The sequence below is a fragment of the Pongo pygmaeus genome, chromosome 8 (genome assembly GCF_028885625.2).
Source record: "Pongo pygmaeus isolate AG05252 chromosome 8, NHGRI_mPonPyg2-v2.0_pri, whole genome shotgun sequence".
NCBI classification, from domain to species: domain Eukaryota; kingdom Metazoa; phylum Chordata; class Mammalia; order Primates; family Hominidae; genus Pongo; species Pongo pygmaeus.
The window spans coordinates 56,816,385-56,842,635 of NC_072381.2; the positions used below are offsets into that span (position 1 = coordinate 56,816,385).

Here is a 26,251-nt window from a genome sequence, read left to right on the forward strand (position 1 = left end):
TAGGGGTACTGTGAACAAAGTATCACAAACTGAGTGGTTTAGACACTTATTGTCTCACAGTTCTGGAGGCTGAAAGTCTAAGATCAAAATGTGGGCAGAGCTGATTTCTTCTGAGGGCTGTGAGGGAGAATCTGTTCTCACTTCTCCCCCAGCGTTTGACAGTGGCTGGCAATTGTGGTGTTCTTTGGCTTGTAGATGCATTACCCTGCTCTCTGCCTTCATTTTACACATGGCATTCTGCCTGTGTAGGTATCTGTGTAGAAATTTCTCCCTTTTATAAGGACACTAGTGGTACTGGAGTAGGGCCACTCTAATGACCTCATTTAACTTGATGACCTCTGATAAGGACTCCCCAAGTGAGATCCAATTTATAGGTACTAGGGGTTAGGATGCCACATATTTACTTTGGGGAGATGCATTCCAACCCATCACAGGGGAAATGTCTTGAACAGAATTTTGAAGGCAGTGATGTGTTCCCCAAGATGTGGAATGTGAGGAGTTGTCCGCATGTTTAGGAAGGAGAACTGTTCCATGTGGCATATGAGAGGGACCAGAGGCAGGAGAGAGCACTGTGGGCTCGGGAAACAAAATCTTGCACAGGACAGAACATAAAGTATCGGAGCGGCTGCTGGAGGACTAAGTGGGACAAGTCCTTCGAGGCCTAGAGTCAGATCTGGAGGGGTCCCTTCATCCTGAGGAGAGTGGGGACCCGTGAATGGTTTGTCCAGACAGCTTCATGGTCAGAATTCATCCCAACCTCACACAGAGAACCTTGTCATGGCGGCATGGTGGATGTGGTGCTTCCTACGACACAGTGCAGCCCTCTTCTGGTAGGCCACGTTACCCATTAGGCCCTGGCGTCAGGAAAAATGTCATACAAGGCTCAGTTCAGGCATGGGGGAACATGGCTTCTTCCCTGGGAGAGGAGCCCTAGGGTTTGGAAGGAGAAGGGAGCCTCTCTCTGGTTGGCATTGTCCTTGTGGGTGGGGAGGAGTATTATGGAGGGAGCTGGGGATCCAGTGTGCAGGGCGGAGGGAGGCAGGGTTCAGCTGAGATGGCTCCACCCACAGCCGCCTTGCTGGCGCAGCGGCTCCTTTCACTGCAGTCATGTGGTCCCTGAAGCCCCCCATCCTGGCATTGGAGCCCTCTCCTACCTGGGGGTCTCCTCAAGCCAAGCGCCCTCTGGTCCTTTTACTTTTACTTTTCCAGCCTGTTTAGCCAAACCCATGAAGGAACATCAGAAATACCTGTACAGAGACCTGTAGGTATCCCTGTTTGTTGACCTGACTAATGTCTCTGGAATAGGAGAAAGGAGAGTAAAACACAGATGAGGCAGTGAGATGTGTGTCTTATACATCATTCATCCACTCAAACAAATCGGGATGCAACATCTGCTGAGTGACTCTTCAGATTTCAGTGCAAAGATTCAGGTACAGCCTGGTCCTGATGTGCCCGGCTTTGAATCCAGGAAACACAGGAGGCAGTGTTCCTCCTACCTGGCTTGGATGCCCTATGAACATGGCAGAAGGAAACCATTCCAGGGAGAACCTTGTTTTTGGCAGACATAGTAGTCTAGGGAGACAGCAAGCAAAGAGAGCACCATCTTGGAATAATACAGTCCTTTGAGGGTTCCCTTGGAATGCTCATTTCTCTTTAAGAATGGCAAGCAGCTTCCACCTAAAATTAATCATTGGCTTTTCCTGCTGGATGTCTCTCTTCTCCCACGGAGGAAGACATTGGCTTTGCTTTGGGTTTGTGGCTAAATTTTGTGCATTACCTTTCATCCCGAGGCACTGTGGGAACATTATTATGTTGTTAAGAGTCAGAAAAGCCCACAGTGACCTGAGCTGGTGCCTTTGAAGGTGGTTGATTTGCTTTGCCCCATTGGGTGCAGTGTGGCTGTAGCCTTGGTGTGGCTTGGGGACAAGCTCCCTGGGTCCCAGCTTCTGAGGAGGTGGCTGCCAGCACTCTTCAGAGGCAAAGCTCCTGGTGTCTGAGCACACTACATTTTAATCATTAGAGGTCTGTTCTCTGTGAGATCCTCCCCGTGGTAGCTCTGAGTCCCAACAGACATTGCAAAATGAGATTCTAGTTTTCAGAGAAAACAGCTGTGTTTCAGAGAAAAAAGTGCATGATGCTGCTTTTCTGGAAGAGAGAATCCTAAACAAGATAAATCTTATAGTTCTAGCCCAGGCCATAGAATCATGAAATATCACAGCAGGAAAAGGCCTGACGGATCATCTTGTCCAGCGGGTTTCCGTCACAGTGTTTACAGGGCTAAGCAGAGAATGTAAATGTCGGTCTAAGACCAGAGTGCTGAGACTGTGATGACCCAGAAATCACAGGCCCAGGCTGAAAAAAAAAAATGCAGATTCAAAGCAGGCAAACAGGCTAGCCAAACCAGCCACTTCTGGACTGGGCATGCAGGTTGGCAGTTTACAAGCACTGGCATAGCATCATTCTCTCATTTAATCATTGGAGAAACTGAAGCTCATAACGATAGCTAACACTTAATGGATGCTTCCCACAGACTGGCACTATGCTCAGTGCTCTGCTTGAATTCACTCAATCCATGAATATTTCTGTTGTGTAGATGAGAACGCTGAAGCACAGAGAGGTTAGGTAGCTTATCCATGGCCACAGAGCTGGCAAGACGTAGAGTGATATTTGAAAGCACACTCTGACTCCATTGCCCAGGTTCTGAACCCCTTCCCTGCCCTGCCACTCCAGCATGAGTTCTCCTAAGAGCAAGGAAGTGCCATGTTCCCTGGACAGGGTCCAGAATCCAGGCGCTGGACTCCTGGTGTGATAGCACCTGAACTGCACTGTGTTGCTTCCCTTGTTTTCTCTGCTTAAGAGGTTTGATGTTTGGAACCAGACTTCAGCCAGAACAGCCTGGCATATGTGATCAGCTCTGCTCATGACCAGCTGTAGGGTCCTGCATAAATTGGTATGAGTCTCTAATTCTCTGGGGAATTCACCTTACCTCCCAGAGTCCTAAGAATTAGGACTGTTCTCCCAGGGCTGTCACAAGGATCCCATGAAAGAGGGACTGGCACCAGGCCTGGATATGTTTGGATATCCCGATACGTTTGGATATCCCCAGATGTTTGTGTCCATCTGTGTACTTTCCAACAACCTTTCCATGGTGGTGTATCTTGTGTTTTGTAGCAGGATGTTTTGCTCCCATTGGACAAACACTGTTGGATACTGGCAGAGTTATCCTGAGTGTCTTGCCTGAACCCTAAGAAGTCAATGGGATGAATAATTACCTCAAAGAACAAAACACAGGACCATGCTCTATCCTGCCAGTATCCTGGTCCTAATTGGGGCATAGGTGGGCTCCCATTGATGCCCCCCGGGCATTGCAGGCACCTGCAGCAGATAGTCTCTGTCACTGGCCAGAGAGCATGCCAGGTGAAGGTTATTTGGCATGTGGAGCTCTTGGGGTGGTGTGGCTGGCACCTGGCATTGCTAATGGTGCCACAAGTGAAATGGTGTCCAAGATAAAAACAGCTGTAACCAAACATTCCATGGCATGGACATCATCCCTAATTGGAGCTGGTTTGGGAAGATAGCTCAGACATCTTGGAGATCCAGGCCTGGAACAGCTTAGCATCAACAGCTCAACAAGCTCAACTTGGCTCTGGCATGGACCAGCTTCAAAAACTTCATAATTTCCTTATTCATAAGGTGGGAAGAATAGCCTATCACAGAGGGTGGTTCTGAGGATGAAATGCACTAGCCCATGTAACAGCACATGGCACAGAGTAGGAATCCTCCCATTCTCTGAACTCAGACAAGACTCATCAATGATAGAGCACACCTTCTCCTCCCAATTCCCTTTCCTAAACTTCCCATCAGAGTCTATGTCCTTGCTAATGTGATTTTTCTGCAAACTGATTCAGAACGGCTAGCATCTTATAGCTTCACATTTAATTACAGCTGGTTTTGCATTGTTCAATCACTGGCCCATGTGTGTTAGTATTTTCCCTCCAGCTGTCCCACAAGGGAAGAGCCTCAGTCTGTTTTCTTGCACCATGAGTGCTGACTGCTCAGATCCATAAACAAACTCAGGCAGGCAGATGTCTCGTGTGCTGTGATTCCTTCACCAGCTGCTTTGGTTGGGTTCTCTGCCACATGAATCCACCTCCTTTGGGGTCCCCATCCAACCACTGAGGAACTCACAACCACTCCTTTATTTTAAAGTTAGTCATAGCAAGTGGCATACCCTCATCCAATTGTCCTGGCCCTCCAGCAGCACTCTCCTCCATCTTTCCTCTCTTCTTCCTGCCCTGGGGCCCTAGAGTATACACTCTTACATGAACACACCCAGGCCTGAATAGGTGTGCACATTTATGCATGCACACACATGTGCAAGCACATGGATTCACAGCTGCTTCTCAGCTCTGCATTCTAAAATATGTGTGACATACTTTCTGCAGTGGCTTCCTCAACTGTCTACAGTATAGAATGTCTCCACCCACTCAGCTCACACAATCTCCGGCCCCATAATTGTCTAGGGAACATCGATAGCTTATCATTTTTCCATTATCTTTGAACTTCCACAAAAACTCAGTTATAACAATCCTCTAAGTATTTTATGGACAATTGTCCTGCAATCCTATTCTTAGTGCTTAGTAATATACCATTTCTGCTGTCTCCTAGTAAACTGTTATTAGCTCCCAGATTTCTCTTTCTCACACACATCCATGATTTAAACAATACAATGTTATCTTTTCCCAGAACATTTTTTTATTTCTCTCTTCTACATGTCCATTTCCTGTTTCTCCTTAAGCCTCAGCCTCGGCCTCACCCTTCCCATGAACCCTCCCTCTTTGCACACAGCCCCAGTTCCTTGTCTGCTAAGCTGGGACAGGTTCAACTTCGTGTTCCCATGACTCTGTGCTTCATTCTAGCACTGTGTTTTGCTGATGTTTCTAATGATCCATGTGCCTGTTCACCCTCCTCACTTAGCTATGAGCTACTTAATATCACCATAGGATGATACTAATATGGACAGGTTTTTGTATCAAGCAGTCCTGAGTATGAAGACAGCTCTTGTACTTGCTGCTTCTGTGGCCTTCCATAAATTCCTTAATCTCCTGAAGCCTTGATTTTTTAATCTGTAAAATGAGGGGGGTAGAAATAATAACTTTATGAAGGGGCTATTGCCAGGGTTCAATGAAGCAGTATAAAACACATGAAAAAATGCTCACCATCACTGGTCATCAGAGAAATGCAAATCAAAACCACAATGAGATACCATCTCACACCAGTTAGAATGGCAATCATTAAAAAGTCAGGAAACAACAGGTGCTGGAGAGGATGTGGAGAAATAGGAACACTTTTACACTGTTGGCGGGACTGTAAACTAGTTCAATCATTGTGGAAGTCAGTGTGGCGATTCCTCAGGGATCTAGAACTAGAAATTCCATTTGACCCAGTCATCCCATTACTGGGTATATACCCAAAGGACTATAAATCATGCTGCTATAAAGACACATGCACACGTATGTTTATTGCGGCACTATTCACAATAGCAAAGACTTGGAACCAACCCAAATGTCCAACAACGATAGACTGGATTAAGAAAATGTGGCACATATACACCGTGGAATACTATGCAGCCATAAAAAATGATGAGTTCATGTCCTTTGTAGGGACATGGATGAAACTGGAAATCATCATTCTCAGTAAACTATCACAAGAACAAAAAACCAAACACCACATATTCTCACTCACAGATGGGAATTGAACAATGAGAACACATGGACACAGGAAGGGGAACATCACACTCTGGGGACTGTTGTGGGGTGGAGGGAGCGGGGAGGGATAGCTTTAGGAGATATACCTAATGCTAAATGACGAGTTAATGGGTGCAGCACACCAGCATGGCACATGTATACATATGTAACTAACCTGCACATTGTGCACATGTACCCTAAAACTTAAAGTATAATAATAATAAAATAAAATTAAAATAAAATAAAAAAATAAAGCAAGTGTTAGCAGAGGGTCTGGAAGTTAGTCTCATTGTATCTTTCTTCTGGTTTATCAAGTGACTGCTGGGGAAGCTGACACACTAGAGGGTTCAGGCAGACATTTGAAAAGAAGGAGAAGAGGGAAGGAAAGATGGTGAAAACTAACATTAGCAGGGAGAGAAGAGACTCAGGCTGTTTGTCTGGAGCACAGGGTGACACAGGCTGTGCCAGAAGGGGAAGAAGGCACCTTCACAACCTCCCGAAGGGCTGCTGCCCTGAATTGCATTTCAGACACATTTGTGACAGCCTCATAATGGATTAAGAGCCCCAGCACTGATGTATTAAAGGTTAATGGTGCATCCTGCTTTTGTCTTGATTTGTGGCAGCAAATATTTGTGGGTGTTGAGAGCTGGGAGCTAGCCATGTTCTTGGCATGCAGATCCTGCTGGCTGGCAGGACTCCCATGGAATGGCAGGCACACAGGAGCCAGGAGAGCAGACAACAGCTGTATCCCAGGAGAATTCTCCCAATTGGTGGATGCTGATTTCCACTGCACTCACAAAGAACCTGGATCATGAAGTTTCAGCACCCTGAGGATGGAGCCCAAAGAACTAGATCTGATTCCCAGACTCCTTGTCAGTCTGTTCCTGGGCAGCCTGGACCCACGTAGCTTTGTGCTGTGCCTCCTGGCTCAGGGCCACAGTTCTTTGGTTCAAGCACCTCAAACTATTACTAGGCCTGTTTCTCTGCAGGTGATTGACTCACAGTTGTCCTGAAGGGAGACTAGTCAACTCAAGATGAAGACTTTTCCAACAGAATATCAAATCTAGATGTTTTAAGGGCAAGAAAAAGGCCAACTCATTCATATATGTTTCATACATATAAACTATGTTCATTAGAGTGTCTACCATGAGCTGGTCACTATTGTAGGTAGGGGGCATATTATCACAATTTGGCTAGAACTTTTCTGGAGTACTGAAAGTCCTGCATCCAGGAAATCTCTAGTTCCCAAGCAAACTGGGGTGAGTGGTCACTCGAGTTGTAGACACTGGTGATACAGCAAAAAAACAAACAGCCAAGTCCTATTCTAGGAGGGGAACTAACATTAAGCAGCCATATATGTCAAGTTGTGATTTTTTTTTTTGTATTTTTATCATGTAATGTAAGGGGTGTTGTGTTTTGTAAAAGATTGTCAGCAAAGGCGTCATGGAGAAGGTAACATTTGATTCGACTTAGACACTGAAAGAGTGAGCCAATTACAAATCTGAGGGAAGAGTAAACCAGGATAAGGTTAAGAAACAACTACAGAAACCCCAAGGTGGGAAGGCAGGGAGGCTGGTATGGTAAGAGCAGATGTATTGGGGTCCAGATAACATAGGACCTTTCAGGCCATGTGAGGACTTTGGATGCACCCTTTGACTTTGGAGTCAAGAAGTCATTGGAGGGCTTCGAATGATGAGGTGACATGATCTGGCATAGATTTTTAAAGGATCACTCTGCTTGGCCTCCCCAGGGAATAGCTGTAGGGGTTAAAGGTAGAAGCAAGGAGATTCTTAGTGAGACTATCTCAATGTCCAGATAAGATGCAGAGTGAAGGTCATGATAAGTGATCTGATTCTAGATGTATCTTGATAGAACAGATAGGAAATGCTGAAATTTGTATGTGCGATACATAAGAAAGAGAAGAGTCAGTAGTGATTTCAAGGCCCTTGGCTACAGCATCTCAAAGAATAGAGCAGTGTTTGATTGAGATGGGAGAACTAGAGGAAGAGCAGGCATGGTTTAGGGGTTAGTGATTTAAGAGCTCGAGTTTGAACATGTTTAGTGTGAAGATCTATTAGCCATCCAAATGAAGTGGTCAGGTGGGTGATTGCCAGGAGTGGATGGGGTGGGTCAGGGCTGGGGTGTCCCACTGCAGTCATCAACGTATAGATACATCTACAGACAACTGACATGATGAGATTGTGGCAAAAGTCCTGCAACCCAGGGATCAGTGGTCTGACCCCTGGAAGATTCCAAAATTCAGAGTCTGAGAACAGAAAGAAGAATTAGGCAATGGATAAGGAGGTCCTCCAAGGTGGGAGGAGGACTGAGCAAGAGTGATTTCTGGAAACCAAATGAAGGAAGGGCATCTAGGAGAGTGCTACCTGTCAAATGCTACTGGTTGGAGGGTTGTGAAGACTGAGAATTGGCCACTGTATTTGGGAGATCATTAATGACCTTGACAAAAGTTGCTCCAGATCAGCAGAGGGATGAAAACTGGAGTAAGCCAGGTTCCTGAGAAACGGGAAGAGGGTAATGGAGGCAGTAATCATAGATAACTCTCCGGAAGAAGAGCTGGAAGGGTGGTTGGAGGAGGATGTCATCTTATAGGACTTTTTTTTTTTTTGAGAGAGAGAGAAGATGTATGTATGTATTTTCAAGCCAATGGAAATAATCTGCAGAGAGAAATAATTTCATGGTGAGGAAGATAGAGGTGACAACTGGAAGAGCAATGTACTTTGAGAAGGCAAGAATGTCTGGGATCTAGGAGACAAACAGAGTTAGACATGCATAGGAGTAAAAACAAAGCTGTCATTTTAAAAGGATGGAAGGCAACTATTCACTAGTTTTTGAGAAGGGAGTTCTCTAGAAAAGCAAAGTTCTCCACTGATGGCTTCTCACTTCTTAGGAAAAAAGAAGCAGCCTCATTGTCTGAGAGTCATCTGAGAGCATGCGAGGAGGAAGTGCACAGGGAGATTTAGAAGATCTCAAGCAGCTTTAAGGGTCTCCTGAAGGCTAGTGGTCATGATTCTAAAGTTAGAATCACCATGCTGGTGTTTAGCTTGGATCTTCTCCCAGCCATATTCAGCCATTCAGTTCTAAATACAAAATTGTTTTAAAACAGAGTTCATTCTTCCAGAAAACATGAACTCAGCTCCTAATGTCTGTTAGACTGTATGTGGGGTGATAGAAATTCAGAGATGGACACAGAGTCCATTCCCTGGGGGAGCTCAGGGTTGAAGTGGGAAGACAGCACAGGAAGCTTAGAAGGAAAAACATTAGGATAGGGCCAAGCCCAGAACACACAGGGACTTGGATCCAGTGGGCATGGATCCGCTCTTTCAATACAACATGAGAGCTGAGCTGATTCCTTCAGGGTAGGTAGGTTTTAGTCAGGGCACGGCAGAGAAGGCAGGCAATGAACCCAAGTGAAGACTTGGAGGCCTGAGTGAGCAGGAGGTCTTCCAGGCTGGCACCCCAAAAGCAGGGTAGCCGAGAAGAGCTGGGGGAGGCAGCACTGAAGCACTGAAGGCTCTACACTAAGCCTCCTTTGCTGGGGGAAATAGAAGCCCCAGAACTAACCTAGTGAATAGTGTGGACATTGAGCTCCTGACTTGGCCTAGCACCTGGCCCACAGTTATCTGACCTCATCAAGATGATTTTCACAACTCCTATTACTGAGCTCTACTTACATACAGGATCTAGGCTGAGTCTGGCAAATCAGAAACACATATCACCTATGCCTATGTTTAGGAATTCACAGTCTGCTTTGGGACCAGGGCACCAGACCTGGGTTGAATCCAGGCAGAAGGTGCAGAAGTGAGGAAACTCCAGCCTGCCTTGGTGTGGGAGCCTCAGTACTGATGGGCCCTGAGTGCCTGGGATGGCCTCGGACCACTTTGAATTAGTCTCACATGTTTGTCTTGCTGTAGGGACTGAAGATACAACTATCACAGCCTCCTCATGGCTGGTGAACAGGGTGTTTGATAGGGCTGGTAGAGAGACCTCCTGCCTCTCAATGGATCTTGGCTGATGGGAGGCTAACCCAGGAGGAAGGGTGGACACAGAGAATAGAAGAGAGCACAGAGCTCAGTTCCCAAGGTCCAGAACTGATGCTTGGGCAGCAGCAGGATATTTAAAATCATTCAGATCACACTTTTTATTTATAACATAATAAAAATGCAAATTTTACAAAAATATGTTTGTAAAAAGTGGAAGTCTTGCAGGCATTCACTGCTTATCCCTTTTACTTTTGTTTTTATATTTATTTACATTTATTAATTGTTACTTTTTACAAGTATGTAAATATATACAAATGCTTTGAGTTTTTTAGCAGTTTATTTTGGGTGTCTTTTAGTTTCAATAGCAATTGAAGAAGTGGGATTTAGAGAGAAAACGCCATGGAGGGAAGGAAGGTGAGGAGGGAGGGCACCTCAGCTGGCCCTCCGAGGCTGGCTTTCAGGCATAGATTTGAAGAAGAGCTCTGTGACCTATGGAAGCATGCATTTTCCTGCTGTGGGCCCTGCAACCCTCACCCTGTGGGTCACTAAGTGTCCTCATACAGTGTTTGGATCTGCAGTCCCTCTGCTCACTACTCAGAATCATACCGACTAGGCTTTGGATACAAAGGAGAACTGTTTTCTTAGTCTATTTTTTCTTGCTTATAACAGAATTCCTTAAGCTGGGTAGTTTATTTTTTTTAAAAAAGGGCATTTATTTCTTACAGTTCTGGAGGCTAAGAAGTCCAAGGTCTAGCAGCTGCATCTGGTATGCACCTTCTCCCTGCAGTGTCATGTGGTGGTGCAGGGCATCACACAGACAGGGGCCCAAGCCTACTCGCATCCCAGCTTAAGCCTCTCTTCTTCTTCTTATAAAAATACCATCTCCCCTCCCATGATGACTGATTAGTCCATGATTGGGTCAATCCATTCATCAAGGCAGAGTCTTCATGATCCAATCGCCTTTTAAAGGTCCCACCTCTCAATACTGCCACACTGGGAATTAAGTTTCAATATGAGTTTTGGCGGAGACAGTATGCTAACCACAGCACCTGTGTACACCCCAGCATCCCCTTTCCCAGGCTTCCTGGAAGGTCCCCGGGTAAATGTTCCAAGGTAGGAGAGGCTTATAAGCTGGCTCCTTGGCCACCCTGTCTCAGCTCCTTGGCAGGACAGCCCCAGCAGGCCTCAGCCCCAGCCTCTGCGAGTTCACTCCTCTCTGCTCCTCTTAGTCCAGTGCGAGGACATACTAGAGAAACACATGCCCTAGATGTCAACTCCAATGGCTCAAAATCCACCCTGGCTACTTTATGTAATCAATGCCTCCATCATTTTCGCTCACCCTTGCTCTGCTTTATTAATCTTCATAGCTTTTTCATCACTTGTTACATAGCAGCAGGGGTCAGCCGATGATGCCCCACAGGCCTTCAGAGGGCCTGCGGCCTGCTTTGTCACAGTCTGCAAGCCAAGACTGCCTTTCCTTTTTAAAAACATTTTAAAGCATTGGAAAACAAAACAAAAACAAAAGCAAAGAATATGTGACTGAGTCTTGTGTGGCCCTCAGAGACCACATAGGCACTGTCTGTCCCTTTCCAGAAAGTTTGCTGACCCTGGCATTACCTAGTTATTGTATTGTTGCTGTTGTCATTGATGTTTGTTTCTTTGTCTCATCTCAGCTATGTAAAATCCACAAAAGTAGGAACTTTGTGCCATTCTTGCCCTATCCCCAGACCTAGAGCACTGTCTAATGCAGACAGATGCACAGGAAATAGGGTTTTTTGAATGACAAGTGAATGAAAGAAGGAAGACACCTAGGAAGCCTTCCCCTGCATGGGTGACAGATTAGAGAGGCTGGGGGGCCCTGGGGAAGAAACCCAGGAGAGGCTTATCAGTGTGCACCAGGGTGGGTCATGGTGCCCTCTGGAAGCCAGTTGTGGAGCCCTAGCCAGGCAATCCAGATTGCTTTGATGATTGCAGCATCATCTCTTGTAGAGCCAGACATGAGATAGAAAATCAAGACTGCTGGAATGATAGTAAAGGCATCTGTAGGCTGTAGCTATGAAAGTTTCAAGTCACCAGGATGGATATCCCCACCCTCCCATGTCTTTTGAGCCACACCGCCACATTCTCTTCTCCTTAAGGAAGAATAATAGAACTTCCAGATCCACATGTATCAGGCCCATGCTTATGACATCCCCACCGTTGTTGAAATCCATTTTACGTATGCTGAATATTGATTCTGCTCTTGTTGCAAGTGTGTTTGTCTCCATTGCCAATGTAAATATTTTTGTAACACACAAAGATGTATTTATCAATTCTGTATTGTTGATTTTTCTCATACTGCAAACACATTTATCTCTTTGTTAATGAACATATATCTAGGAAATAGTAAGATTGATTTACGGAGAAAGTTGTGGGGAGGACAGGAGGTGGTACCAAGCTGAGGAGAATATCCTCGGCCACAGCTGAAGGATGCATGATGGGTCTTCCCTAGAGGTGCATGTTTAATTAGAGGACAGTGTTCTCAGAGGCAAAGGATGCTTACAAAGTCCTTTTGCAAGACAATGTGCTGTGCTCAAAGGTATCAGCTATGCTTTCAGCTTGTGGAAATTTCAAAAATCGGTAATCCAGGTCAGGAGATACAGAGAAGCAGCTTGCATTGGTCCCAAACCCAGTTTTGGTAGGACACACTTGAGTAGAAGATATTGGTTTAAACGTAAGATTGGAAGAGAGGGTAGGCTTTGTCAGGGGAGGATTCCAACACAAAATATTATCAAAAGTTGAAGTAAGAAGATAGGCAGCAAACAGAAGTGAGGCTCAAGGGATACACATGCTTGCACCATGACATTTCATGAGCCAGTGCAGACTCCGGCAGGCAGCCTGGGGTTGATGCTTTTGAGGCCGTTCTTCCTGAGCAGTTCCTTGCCTAGGAGTTCATTGCTTTCCCAGGGTAGCCTCTGCTAGGCTGTTACTATGACAACCCACAAAGCGAAAGTCCAGATTGCCTGCCAGAGAAGTTTTGGTGTCTCTATGCTCATCCTGGGTTCAGACTTCTGCAAGTCATCCTTTTAGGTATCCTGAGTGCCTAAAGTGTGTTGTTGACAAGGCAGCAGACTAGGGGCTGATAGGGGAGCATTTGCGTGTACCTTGGCAGCAAGATGGAAACAAGATGGGCCATAGGCTTCTCACTGGGGAGACAGATGGGCAGTTGGGGAGATAGGCTCCAATCACATGAGCCTGGAAGCTTAGACATGCGGCTTGCCCATGCTTGCTTCCATCCGGGTGTGACAACTCTGGCCTGTTACCCATGACTCCTTCACATGAGCCCAGTGCTCCAACCATTTGAACTACTGATAAGCAGTCTACTAGAAGGGCTAGCATTTATTAACTGTGTACCAGGTATATGTCTGTGATCATTAATCTTCAACAACCCTGTGAGTTGGGTATGAGTTATGAAATCTAAGGCCCCAGAGATTATAGAACTTGCCCCAGTCCATGGTTCTGGAGCTTGCATGCATCAGAATCACCTGGAGAGTTGTGGCAACATAGACTGCTGAGCACCACCCTCAGAGTTTCTGGCTCAGTATGTCTGGAGTGGGGCCTAAGGATTTGCATTTCTCATAAGACCCCAGGTGCTACTGACACTGCAGCTCTGAGGATCACACTTTGAGAGCTACTGGTCTATGTCAAACAGTGAAGGTATTCAGAAGTAGCATCCACGCCCAGGACTGCCAAATTCCATCACCTATGTCTTTTTGGCTGATGTGAATTGCTCCCTGGTATGTGTCCAGAGTAAGCCATGTGTTTTCATTACCCAAATGCCTTCTCAGGTAATATCTTCTCTTCCAGGAACATTCTATCCCTTGGTTCTCCATCTGGCTGCCTCTACCCATCCTTTCTGACTCAGCTTAATGTTCCCTCTTCTAGGAAGCATTTCTTTAGCTCCTACCCATGGGTTAGCTACTTCTCTGTGCTTCTGGGGCCCCCCATACAGACCTGTATTTTAATGTCTCTCATATTGTTTGGTCACTGTTGCTTTACTTCTCTGACCACTCACCGCTTGATGATGCCTGCCATGTATTCCTTGCTTGGTGTGCACTGTGCCTTACCTAGTAGACATTCAGGAACTGTTGGTGAAATAACTGGTTGAATGACATCAGCAAGTTGCATTGTGCATGTGAGGTTAATAGAGACCACACCTGTGATAGGCATGTCTCCCTCATCTGTCTGTGGTGGGGGTACCTGGACACTTTGTAGCAGTTGTTGCTGAAGAGACTGACTTCAGAAAAGTTCTAAATTGAGTGTGCTGCTAACACAGCCTCCTCCTGGTGAAGCCTCCCTCACTTGCTTGAATGGGCGTCCCATCTGACTTCAACATCTGTCTTCTGCTGACTACCAGTGTTGGCTTGGCAGTCTGGATGCCTGGCTGTCCCCATTCTCCTTTATTCCTCCCTGTGTGTCCCCTCCAAAACTGGGTGCTGTGACAAGAAGATGACTTCCTCAGGGAGATGATGGCTTTGGTGGATGAATAGTTGGGCCCTTGTGTTCAATGCCCAGATAGCCTTCCATAAGTTTATTCACCCTGGAATAAGATGGTAGTGCCCCCTGTGCTGGGCATTAGTGAGCCTAGAAACCTTTGTTGAAAGATCGAGTGCATGTCTGAGATGGGAGAGATTCCTCTTCACAAATTTTTGGCTATTAGAGGTGATGGATGGATGAAGGCTATGGCCGTGGGTCTGAGCAGTAAGATTCAAAGGAAATGGGGGTGGCATTTTGGGGTGGGAACAGTGAGGTCTACTGGAACAGAAATGAACATGAAGCCATAAACATTTGGGCTGCCTGCTTATTAACCAGAGACATTCCCTGAGCCTCTGGCCATGGGCACCTTCATGAATAATACCAAGTGGAGAGAGAAAATCTCCATTTCAAATGTGGGGATGAAACAGTGTTTGGAGATCCCTGGCAGTTACCCATTCATTCCACACTCATGAAAACTGCAGCAATTTAGAGCAGCTCAGTATTTAGACTCAACTCTGTAATTCATCCTGATGTTTCTCATTCATCAAAGCCTTGTGTTTGTTTGTATTACCATGAGAAAAAATTTAAAAAATGTGGAAAAAAAAGATCCCCCTCCTTTCATTACAGGCAAATTACGGCAGAGTTACAACCCTTGGGGCCCTTCAGGCAAAGGAACATCTTGCTTCAATTAGATATAAATAATGAACAATAATTAGAAAGATTTCTTCATCGAATTTGTTATTTTATGTTTCCTTTCATCTGTAATGTATTGAAACGAATACTGAGCTCTGTTTCTGGGCCACATAGCAGGGACCTAAGGAGTGCTGTGGCATGTGTCTCTGAAGCAAGGGGAGGCATCCACAGCTAGGCCTTCTGTGTGCTGGCCGGGGAGGCTGCTGTTAGCCTTAGTCCAGGGCAGTGGATGCAAAAATGGGGCTCCTTCAGCTTCAGTCCTCCAAATTCTTATAGTCTGCTGGGGATCAAGAATAATCACTACTGGGACTGCTCTGAGAGCTGAACACAAATCCCATTTAATCCTCATAGCAATCCTCTGCTACAGGCTCTGCTCCTATCTCCATTATTAAAATATTTGGAAACTGAGGCACAGATAAGTTAACTAACTTTTCTGGACCACAGTGTTGGTTGTGGGGGGCAGACAGGCAAGGTAGGTAATTGGACTCCAGAGCCCTTGCTTGTCTCTGCTCTGGCATGTGGCCCTCTGAAGTCCCAGTGAGCTCATGCTGCCACAGAAGCCCACAAGGTGTGGAGAGGGTACAGGGAGGCTGGGGTGGGGACGGCTCCCCAAGGAAAGAGGGAGCTGTTGGCTGTTGGATTTTCAACGGGCTTGTAGAGGTGTTGTTAGAGGAGGGAGATAAAGGGATTCCAGGCAGAGGGAGCACTGTGGCCTGGTGCCATGGATGGGGAGTGTGTGGGATTTCTCATTTCAAGGTTGGCTATGGTGCTGTGTGCAGGTGGGGAGAACAGCCAGAGCTGAGACCAGAAGATGGAGGGTTGTGTAGATCCAGTTGAGAAGACTGGCTCTTCCTGTGGAAATGATGACTCAGAGAGAGGGAGGGATGATGATGTGGGTTGTTAAAGAGGAGAGACTGAGATTTCTAGAAGAGAAATAAGTAAAGAGTGATCAGGTTGGAACCTGGAGAGAGAGGCTGGCTCCCCACTGGGCTTTTTTTATTTTGCAATTCTGTTTGGTACATGACATTCTCTCAACATGCTGAGCCAAGTACGCTCTTCTGAGGCAAGTAAAATTTTCATAGTGACTGGTCCTTCCTGCTGTGACTATTTATCCTTCCCCAAAGGAGTCTCCTCCTCTGCCCCTAGCTCAGAAGTCTGCTCTTGGGCTGCTGATGGCCGTTCCTCGTGAAATCCCCCCTCAAATGTGCACCTGGCTGGAGCCACCTGCCACTCTTCTAAGGAGAGCAAACCCAAGGCCCTCAGAAGTGCTTTGTTTTTTTCATCATCTTTTAAATAATTGTCAACATTTTAAAATCAGGAGAGATTTAAAAATCCAATTTTCTTTATTTTTTCAAAAACCAAATTGGTTGAGGAGGTCATGGGGAGGGGAACATTCGAAGTCAATAATTGGCTAGACCCCTAGCACAGCTGCAAGCTTTGGAGGGGATGCCTCTTAATTTACCCTGAGTCAGTTGGTCTCTGAGTGCGTTTCTTCCTCATGCTGTCTCTGAGTGTCACAGGCCAGCCATCATTATCGTTCATCTTGCCAACATAGGCCTCTTTCCTGCCCAGCCTCTGCAGGCGTCTGAGTTGGAGATCCGCAGCATACAGCCTCCCATGTTGCCCTGACTCTTTGATGCTATGATTCTCTGTCTATATGTCTGCTTCTATAGCTGGACTATAAGCTCCTTGAAGGCAGGAATCATGTCTTACTCATCCTTTTATCCCTCCAGTTCAGTAAAGAACCTGGTTTTAGGTGCCCAGTCATCTTATTGAATTAATCTACACTGAGAAAACACACCTGTAATTGAATGAGGCCCTGCAAGTCCCACTCTGGGCTGAGGGACTTGAACTTTGGGGGATGGAGAATGAAGAATGTGGATAGTGGGCCATGCCGGGCTTGGAGTTCAGAAGGGCCTTGCAGCCCATTTGTATCTTTGCAGTGTGCAATGCACAGCATGTACTCATGCCTCGCTGCCTTTCTGCATTTCAGGACTTTCCAGGACCTGTCCAAACAAGTGGAAATGTCTTATGGCACCGTCCGGGATTCTGCTGTATATGAGTACTTCCGAGCCAAGGGCACCAACCCCCTGGAGCAGGACAGCACGTTTGCTGAACTGTGGCGGACCATCAGCAAGAATGGAGGGGCTGACAACTGCGTGTCCAGTCCTTCAGAAGGCATCAGGAAGGTAGGCGGGAGCTGGCGCTTGGGCACGTGCACTGTAACAGGGCCACGGGGTGGTCATCCCCCAGGTGGGAGACACCTCCAGGGGCATCTGCCTCTGAGCAGCCCTGTTACCTGCAAGGCGATCCATCGCACACGTTCTTTAGGTGGATGCCCTTTCTGGGCAGCAGAAGCAGAGCAGCTGCTTCTTATGGACCTTCCAAGTTTGCAGAGTGGTGCTGGCTGGGGAGGAGCAGGCAGATTAAGCCTGACTTTTGGCCCACCCTCCTCATGGACTCATAGGAGGGTGGCACAGAGAGGCCTGTCCACCTGAGGTGAGAACACTTGGCAAAAGCAGTAGCAGAGTACCAAGCGAGAGTTGCAGGAGTGAAGGGAGGGTGTTGGGGAGAGGGTGGGCCCACTGTGGTTAGCTTGGGGGTCTGGTTGAGGAAGTCTGCATATGGGGAAAGGGGGAAAGGGTCAGCCAGGTGGCCTGGGCTCATCTCTGTGGCCGTACCGCGAGAAGAGTTGTGCCTCAGAGATGGGGATAAGGGCAGAGAGCCTTACCGGGCAAAGCCTTTGGAGGCCAGGTGGGAAGATACCCGTGCCAGAGGGAAGAAGGGAGGAGAAAGGCCATGATGCTCTTCAGCATTGTTAGATGTTGCTCATTCAGTCAATTTCCCACAATGACTTGAATTCAGCATTATCCTCTTATACAGCTGAGGATCGGGTGGCTCTGACTCATGACTCCTTGGGTTCCAAGTTGGGGAACTGGCATTTATCCACCACGTGCAGCTGTAGAGCCCTTGGAGGTCAATGAAGAAGAATGTGGTGGGATGAAGGCAGGTGTTATGATTTTGCTGCTGGTGATGGGGTCCTTCTGTCCAGTGAAACCCACATGCAGTGGATACTGTCCAGAGGTCATTAGAGAATGGGGAGAGAGACATGTATAGCCCCCTGGCCAGCACCACTGCCTCTCTGAGCAGACTGGCTGCCTCAGTTTCTCCTCCCATCCTTTCCCTCCCAGACCCATCCTGCCACCTCTGTGGAGTCTCCTCATGCATACCCTCACAGGCGCACTCACAACTTGCCCCCACCACCTACATGCGTGCACACACACACACACACTCACTCATCCCTGTGCTGCCCCCCAGCCACTCCAGTGACTTCTTGGCCTTTCTGCAGAGAGCAGTGGATGTTAAGACAGCCTGGGGCAAGCTCTGGGGCCAGTAAAGCCCACCGTCCTGCCCTTCATGGTCCTCAGCAATCTGCCAGCCCCTCCCTGATGTGCCCCAGAGGGGTCAAGGGAGAGAGGCCTGAGTCCCCCTTTGCTTTGGAAACACATGGGCATCAGGCAGAGTGCAGCCTCTATCCCGTGACAGGCTGGGGCACCTAGCTGTGGTGCCGTGTGGAGTGAGGCCCACTGGGAAGATGGTCGTGCACAGGATGACTTGTACAGGATCCCATGCTCAGGATGATTTTTCGTTGCCATTTAGCCACATTGAACAGCAGAAGATGTCTAGGCTCTGGAGCTTGACACATTTAGGTGTGAATTCCAGTTTCTTAAGTTACCAACATTGTGAAGTGGAGCACACCAGTCTCCTTGTCTGGGAACTCTTGGATTTGAGAAAGACCTGGGCAACTTTCCATTTGGGGGTCTCCTTAGAGACTTAAATGATCTGAAAATACATATCACGATAAATTTTGAATGTTTAGATTTAACAAAGTGATACTTTGACAATAACAATAGAATGCAGTGTAACTGTGCTATTCTCATGCTTACAAGATTTATTAAAACCTCGTAGTTCTCACTGCACCGCAAAGGATGGTGCTCTAGCCTTAAGCTGCAGGGTCTTCTTTCATCCCTGACAGTGAATCTTTGTGGCTGTAGGTGACCTCATTTGAAGATAATGAACACAATGTTGATTTAAGGCCTTTTGTGCATGTGAGGCCTGGGCCAAATGGCCTTCGCGTTCCCTTTCCTGGCTTTCTTTGACTCTCAGAGAGAGCCAATACTGTCATCCACACAGGGTCTTATGAAGATTCATTGCATAATGCTAAAAAAGAGCACTGCTTAGAAAAAAAAAAGATAGCTACTTTTGACTTTGTTAAAGTTCTATTCATTACAAGCCACTTTAAATAAAATAGAAAGGGAAGTCACACACTGGGAGGGGATATTTACAATACATATAACCAATGCAAGATTACTGTCAAGAATATATCAATAAGAAAAGCTCAAACAACTTAATAGAAAAATGGCAAGAGGCTTGCACAGGCCTTCCACAGAAGAGGCAACACAAATGGCCAGTAATCAAATGAAGAGATGTTCAAAATTATTAGTGATCTGTGAAATGCAAATCAAGACCATAAAGATTATATCATTTTACACCAATTAGTTTGGCACAAAATGAGAGATGGTGAAGAAGACGTGGAGTAACAGTTGGTAATTGCTGATGGGGGTGTGCTCAGTACAATCACTTTGGAGAAGAGCTTAGCATTTTCTTATAAAATGGGACACTTACGCACCGTATGGCCCAGCAATTACACTCCAATGTATCCACCCAAAATAAATGTCCACATGCACTTTTGGAGACAAGAAAGGCCATAGTAGCACTTCCTGTAGAACCAAAACCCTGGAAACGATCCAAATGACCATTAACAATATAAAGAAAGATGTTGTCTACAATGAAATGGATGAATCTTAGCAGAATAATATTGAGTAAAATAAAACATTAAGGCAATTTCATACGGGTCAACTAATAGAAGGTAACACAGAATATTATACCCTCTTAAAAATGTATAAAATATACACATACACATCCAAAGCAATGATAAAATACAAGATTCACCACAGTAGTTTCTACAGGTGGGAGAGCCAGAGTAGCAGGGAAGAGAGAAAGACATTGTTGGTAAGTCAGGGTTGGTGTTAGGTTTAGATTAGCAGGAGATTTTAGAAAATTAGTTAATGAGTTAATTCAAAAAGTGAGCCATTCCTGGAGAAATGTATGGGTATCCTGAAGCAATGGTTGTCATTAATCTCATTCTGCTCACCTCCCTACTCTTCCAAATGCAGAAGTCCAGACCAAGCAAGGCAGTGCTGGGCTCCTCACAAGTACCCACCCCTTCCCTCTTTGCAGGCAACATGTGCCTGCTTATGCCTCAGAAAGGCCAACACACACCATTGAGCCCTCTGGATGGTGATAAACCTGGAGATGAGTCATTAGAGAAACACCTCATCATTGTTCTAGCTACCCCTTATCCATTGACGGCACTTAGGAAACCACTCACCGTCTGGTGATATTTAGTCTTACTCATGAATACAACAATGTTAAAAAATCAGTAGCAAAGGGCGCAAACAAAGTATTTCTTATCAATGCCTATCATTTCATGGTATAGAATTTAATCTTTTTTAGTACATAGGATGGATTAGTTTTATGATACCTTCATTTGATGAACCCCAAGTTGGCTTTGGGATCACAAATCTCTCTCTTGCATTTGGATCTCTAAGAAAAAAAAAAAAACTGACTGCCAGCACTAGACAAATGCTAAGGGTTTTACAACTAGTGTCATAAAAGTGAGTTTATAGTATTGTCAGACAATGAAGTGTGCTGCATTTTTTTTACTGGAAGAAAAGTTCAGATTTACTCTCAAATCCTCCTTCTTCGTGTGCCTGTTTGGATGACTACTGGACTTAAATGCTTGTCTGAAATCTGTCCTCTTCCCTACTCCTATGGAGTGGCCCCTCTGCTCCCTGCCCCCAGACTATGGCTTCAGTAACCTTGTGAATCCCTGAGCCCAGAGAGCAGACCAGTCTGGAGATGGCTGTGCCCTAAGTGAGGATGACGACTCGAATCCAGAAACTACAGAACAAATCCAGCAAGTAGGGCATTAGGGGCCTAGTATTCAGGGAGGAACAGCCTCTCCAAATCCCAAACAGAGTCTGCTGCCATGCAGTGTAGGCAGCCTGGCAAAGGTGAGGAGAAGCCCACCGAGGGGCTTCTCCTGGAAGCTTATTTAGCAATTGACAGATAATCACACTTCTGATTTTCAGTCGCTCTTTGGTGACTCAGCTCCATTTTCAGGGAGTGTTTTGTAGTGGAGCAATGTCTAATTGCTGCAAAAGTCAAGGAGGTTGGTATGGATGGTGACCCTGGAGAGCTGCTGTTATTTTCTCCTTGGGAGTCCTAAGCCTTTTAATGACATGAAACCAATTTAGGTGGGGAATTGTTTAGAGTGATCACTTGTCCACGGTATCAGAAATGGAGAAGGGTTATGTCGTGGTTGGCTCACCTCTGGGATCCACTCCTTCATGCCAACACACACCATTGAGCCTCTGGAGGGTAATAAACCTGGAGATGAGTCATTAGAGAAACACCTCCTTATTTTTCTAGCTACTCCTTGTCCACTGGTGGCACTTAGGAAATCGCTAACCCTCTGGAAATAGAGTCTTACTCATGAATACAATAATGTTAAAAAATCGGTAGCAAAAGATGCAAATAAAGGATTTACCATGCCAGTGGCCACTAAGATAAGGACAAGTGAGACCTTGTCAGGCTTTGATGAGGCAAATATGAAAGAATTTGGAACGGGAGGGAATTTTTATTTATTAAGAGACGACAACACACCATTTTCACAACAAACCTGCCTGGCACCCAGTAAGTCTCAATAAATACAGGATTGTTCCTGAATGAGTCATCTGTTTGCTGTCTGACTGAGCAGAGGCAGATAAATCGGAGACAAGATTCCTGTCATCAGTTAGCAGGTTACCCTCTTTAGATTTCATGGTGGAAGGGACAAGAGAAACAGCTCCAGGGTTCCTGTCAGGCTTGTCTCTTGATAATCTTCTGTAAGGGAGAAGATTTTCCTGGTCCTGAAAGATGTGTCACAAAGAGAGAGGAGAGAGGCTGCTTCCATTTCTCTCAGCCACATGCACCTATCAGGCCTAAGGAAAGACTAGACCAAGGATTGGCAAACTCTGACTCCTGTTCAAATCTGACCTATAGCTTGTTTTTATAAAGGTTTATTGGAAAACAGCCCAACTCATTTATTTACATGTTTTCCTCCTATTTCAGCAGAGTTGCGTAGTCATGATAAAGATATATGGCCCACAAAGCCTAAAATATCTATTATCTGGCCCTTTATAGAAAAAGTTTGAGGACTCCTTGTCTAGACAGAGGCAACCCAGGGACATTGCCTGTAGCTGTGCATCATCTCATAGCACACAGGCACCATTAGTAGGTAGCATATCCTCTAACTCTATGTAATCAAATAGTGCACAGGCATCTCTACTAAGAAGCTTCTGCTGCAGCTCTGCACCATTTAACAGCTCATAGGTGCCTCTAGTAGTGCATCATCCAGCTCTGCACCATCGAATAACATCTGGGCTCTGCCCCTTTTTGTCCTCTAGGTCTGTCTCTGGTGGCCTAGAAACTTCTCCCTCACGGCGCTGAGACCCAGCTTTACTGCTGGTCTGGCCTGGTCTCCCTCTGAAATCTATTGAGCAATCTCTACATCCCAGGCACTGGGCCAGATCATTTACATGCATTCATACTTTAATCTGAAACCGACTACCTGATTATTATCTCCAAGATGTAGAAACTGGACCTGAGCCTCAGAGAAACTAAGTGACTTGGCTAAGGTTCACACAGATGTGAGTAATTAGTGGCATGGCCACCAAAACCTCATTCCACTCATGCCTCTTCCCATGGGGTGGTAATCTCATCTTTTCTACACCTCAGTGTGTTTCCACCCCCATGTGTACATTTTGCTTGTGCCTTTATTTCCTTCCCTCTCTGACACCAAAGTAGCAAGATATATGCCTGACTCCCATGTTTAGCAGCTATACTGCTCCTTCCCTGTGTCATAGCAAAGGTTATTGAAGTCTGTGACTTTATCTTTTGATTTTCAAACTATTAAAATATCCATTACAGAAACTTGGAGATGCAGAATTGGCCTGGCAAATGGTTCAAATTTATATGATAATAACCTCATCACATGAAGTCAGACTTTAATATTGCTGATGGGATTTTTTTTTCTTTAGCTTGATCAACTTCATCAAGCAAAATCCAGCATAACCCAATTTCTGCCCAGTGCCAGGGCTGACCTGGATCACCAATTGATTAAGCCTTTCCATAAATCAGACCTAATATTTAATAACACTGTCAAATAGAATATAGCATTAATAGTTTAAATGTCAATCTTCACAGCTCATTCAGTCCTTTGAATAAATAGACGAGTATCTTGTTTCAGACCCTGTGGCTGGAGATAGTATTTTTCAGAGGGAAGTATCTTTTTAGGCCAGCATTTGGTGATAACAAAAGGTGGTGTTTTCCTCTCAGTAAATATAGCTGAAGTCATAAAGTGTGAATGCAAATGCAGGAAGAAAATGGGCCCACAAATCTTATTTCTACCCCTGGTCTAATGCTTGCTCTTGCACTAGATTGCATGTGGGCATCACCTCTTAGCACCAACATTTGTTCCCTTTCTCTTCTCTTCCTTTCTGCTCTGTAACAGGGTTGCTCTCCTTGCACACAATCTCTGCTTAGTGTCAGGGACTACACCTGTGGCAGAGAAGCTGATCCCTAGAAGGATGGCAGTCTTCCACAGTAGGATCAGGAACTTTGGCACCCAGATAACCCTCCATTTGGAAAGGGCAAGGTGAGGAAGGTGGCCTCATATGTGGCAGCTCCTGGTTCCATGGCATGCTGGAAATTCCTACTGAGGAGTAGGGCGAGGCTTATATGGGTGGGCATTTCTTTGCACTTTTGGGATGCTAGATTCAAAGATCAAGAGAGTTTGACCAAGATGATGGAAGGGGATGTAGACTAGATAGCCCTGTGTAGTGCAAAGCAAAAATACTGCTCTCTACAACAGCAAGAGCCCTGTAGCCATGATCCAAGAAATTCTGTTCTTTCTCTGCTTCCAAGTGAGTATGGATTGGGGATTTTGTAAGCCTCCTTCCCTCTCAGCCACTCACATTGGATAATCATTCATCTCTGTATCTTCTGTACCTGCTCAAAAGACCCTATATCTATTTTGCAACTTGTATGCTCTCTTCTCTTTATTCATTCATTTATGAACTTACTCATCCATTCAAGAAATGTAGTTTGAGTAGCATCTTCCTTTTAGGAGTTAGAAAATGTGTGTTTAAATCTTATGCTCAACCTAGTCTGCGGCTTTGAACAAGTGTTCACCTTTCTGTGCCATCTGTGATACTTGCGGAAGGTCTGTCCGGATTAGTTGCAAGTATACCAATGTATAGGGTCTAAAGCATCCAGTGTGGATTGTAGCACAAGGTATATGTTCAGCAGGCATCAGCAAACTATCTTAGCATCTACTATATGTTAGAAAAAGATTTTATTTATTTATTTATTTCTGAGATGGAGTTTTGCTCTTGTTGCCCAGGTTGGAGTGCAATGGCGATCTCAGCTCACCACAACCTCCGCCTCCCAGGTTCAAGCGATTCTCCTGCCTCAGCCTCCTGAGTAGTGGGGATTACAGGCATGTGCCACCATGCCCGGCTAATTTTGTATTTTTAGTAGAGACGGGGTTTCTCCATGTTGGACAGGCTGGTCTCAAACTCCCGACCTCGGGTGATCTGCCTGCCTCGGCCTCCCAAAGTGCTGGGATTACAGGCGTGAGCCACCATGAAAAAGATTTTTTAAAAAGGCAACAGCCTTTAGTCTTTTATGAAGTGTAATTGAAATACACATATAGTGTCTATTTCATGAGTTTAGACAATTTATGCAATTCTGTAATCACCCAAAACAAGATACCTATTTCCATCACCTACAAAACTTTTCTTTTGTCACTTTCTAGACACTTCTCCTCATCCGCAGAGATAACTGCTTGCAGATTTGTAGTACCACACATTAAATTTACCTGCTCTTGTAGTTTATATGAATGGAATCATACAGAATATATGTATTTGTGTTTCCTTCTCTCACCCAACAAAATGTATATGAGATTTACTCATGGAGTTGTGCATATCAGTACTTCTTTTTGTGTGTGTGTGTGAATGATATTCTGTTGTATGAATAAACCTTGATTTGTTTATTTATTCTCCAATTAACATACATTGTAGTTGTTGCCAATTCAGGGCTACCATAAATATGACAATATGAACAATATTATACAAGTACTTTGTTGAGATATCTCTCCATTTTTCTTTGCTAAATTTGAAAGGGTGAAATTCCTGGGTCATTATGAAACTGTCTAACTACCTCCTATGTGGTTATGCTACTTTGCATCACCTCTGGTAATATACTCCTTACATACTTGCACGTCTCAGTTGCTGAATGTCCTATCCTGCACTAGTGTTGCCAGTATTTTTGGTTGCAGCCAATTTAGTGGGTATGAACAGAAATCTGATTATTATTTTAATTTGCTTCTCTTTGGGGACTAGTGATGCTGAGCATCTTTTCATGTGCTTATTGGCCATCCATGTATCTTCTTTAATAAAATGTGTGCTTAAGTCTTTTGTTAATATTTATTGAGTTTTCCATCTTCTCATTGCTGATTTATATTCATTAATTTATATATTCTGGATAGAAGTCCTCGATCAAATGTAGGTACTACAAATATAATTCTTAGTCTGTAACTTGTCTATTCATTTTATTCTATTGACCTATCACCATTATTAAAATAATTTGTATTTAATCAATTGACTACATGCCTTGATTGACAGTCAACTGGCCATGTATGTGTTGGTCTATTTCTGGACTCTCTATTCTGTCTATTCTGTTCCATTGATCCATATAACTATTCTTATGCCAATAAAAAAATCTTGATTATTGAAGTTTTAAAATAATTCTTTAAATCAGGTATTGTAAGTCTTTCAACTTCGTTCTTCTTTTGCAAGATTGGGCAATTTCAGATTCTTTACATTTCCACTTGAATTTTAGAATCATTTTGTCAATTTCTTCAAAAATGCCTGTGGAGATTTTGATCGTTATTACATTTAATATAAGGATCATTTCATGGAAAACTTATATTTTTATAATACTGAATCTTCCAATCTATGAGCATGGTTTTTCTGTTCAAAAGTACCAACTTCTGTCTTCACTGATTTTCACTGTTGTTTTTATATTTTATTGATTTCAACTTTTTTGTGCATAAAATATTTTCTTCTA

The 26,251-nt window shown here is 45.0% G+C and overlaps 1 protein-coding gene across 5 annotated transcripts in view; it reads left to right on the forward strand.

Annotated features, from left to right (window-relative positions):
- GRID1 (glutamate ionotropic receptor delta type subunit 1) overlaps nt 1–26,251 on the forward strand; it is a 791,530-nt gene that overhangs the window by 730,873 nt on the left and 34,406 nt on the right. For all 5 annotated transcript variants that reach the window (XM_054435979.2, XM_063669881.1, XM_054435978.2 and 2 more), the window contains one exon: nt 16,950–17,145. In XM_054435979.2, the coding sequence (XP_054291954.1) occupies nt 16,950–17,145 (196 nt within the window). The remainder of the gene's footprint in view (nt 1–16,949; nt 17,146–26,251) is intronic.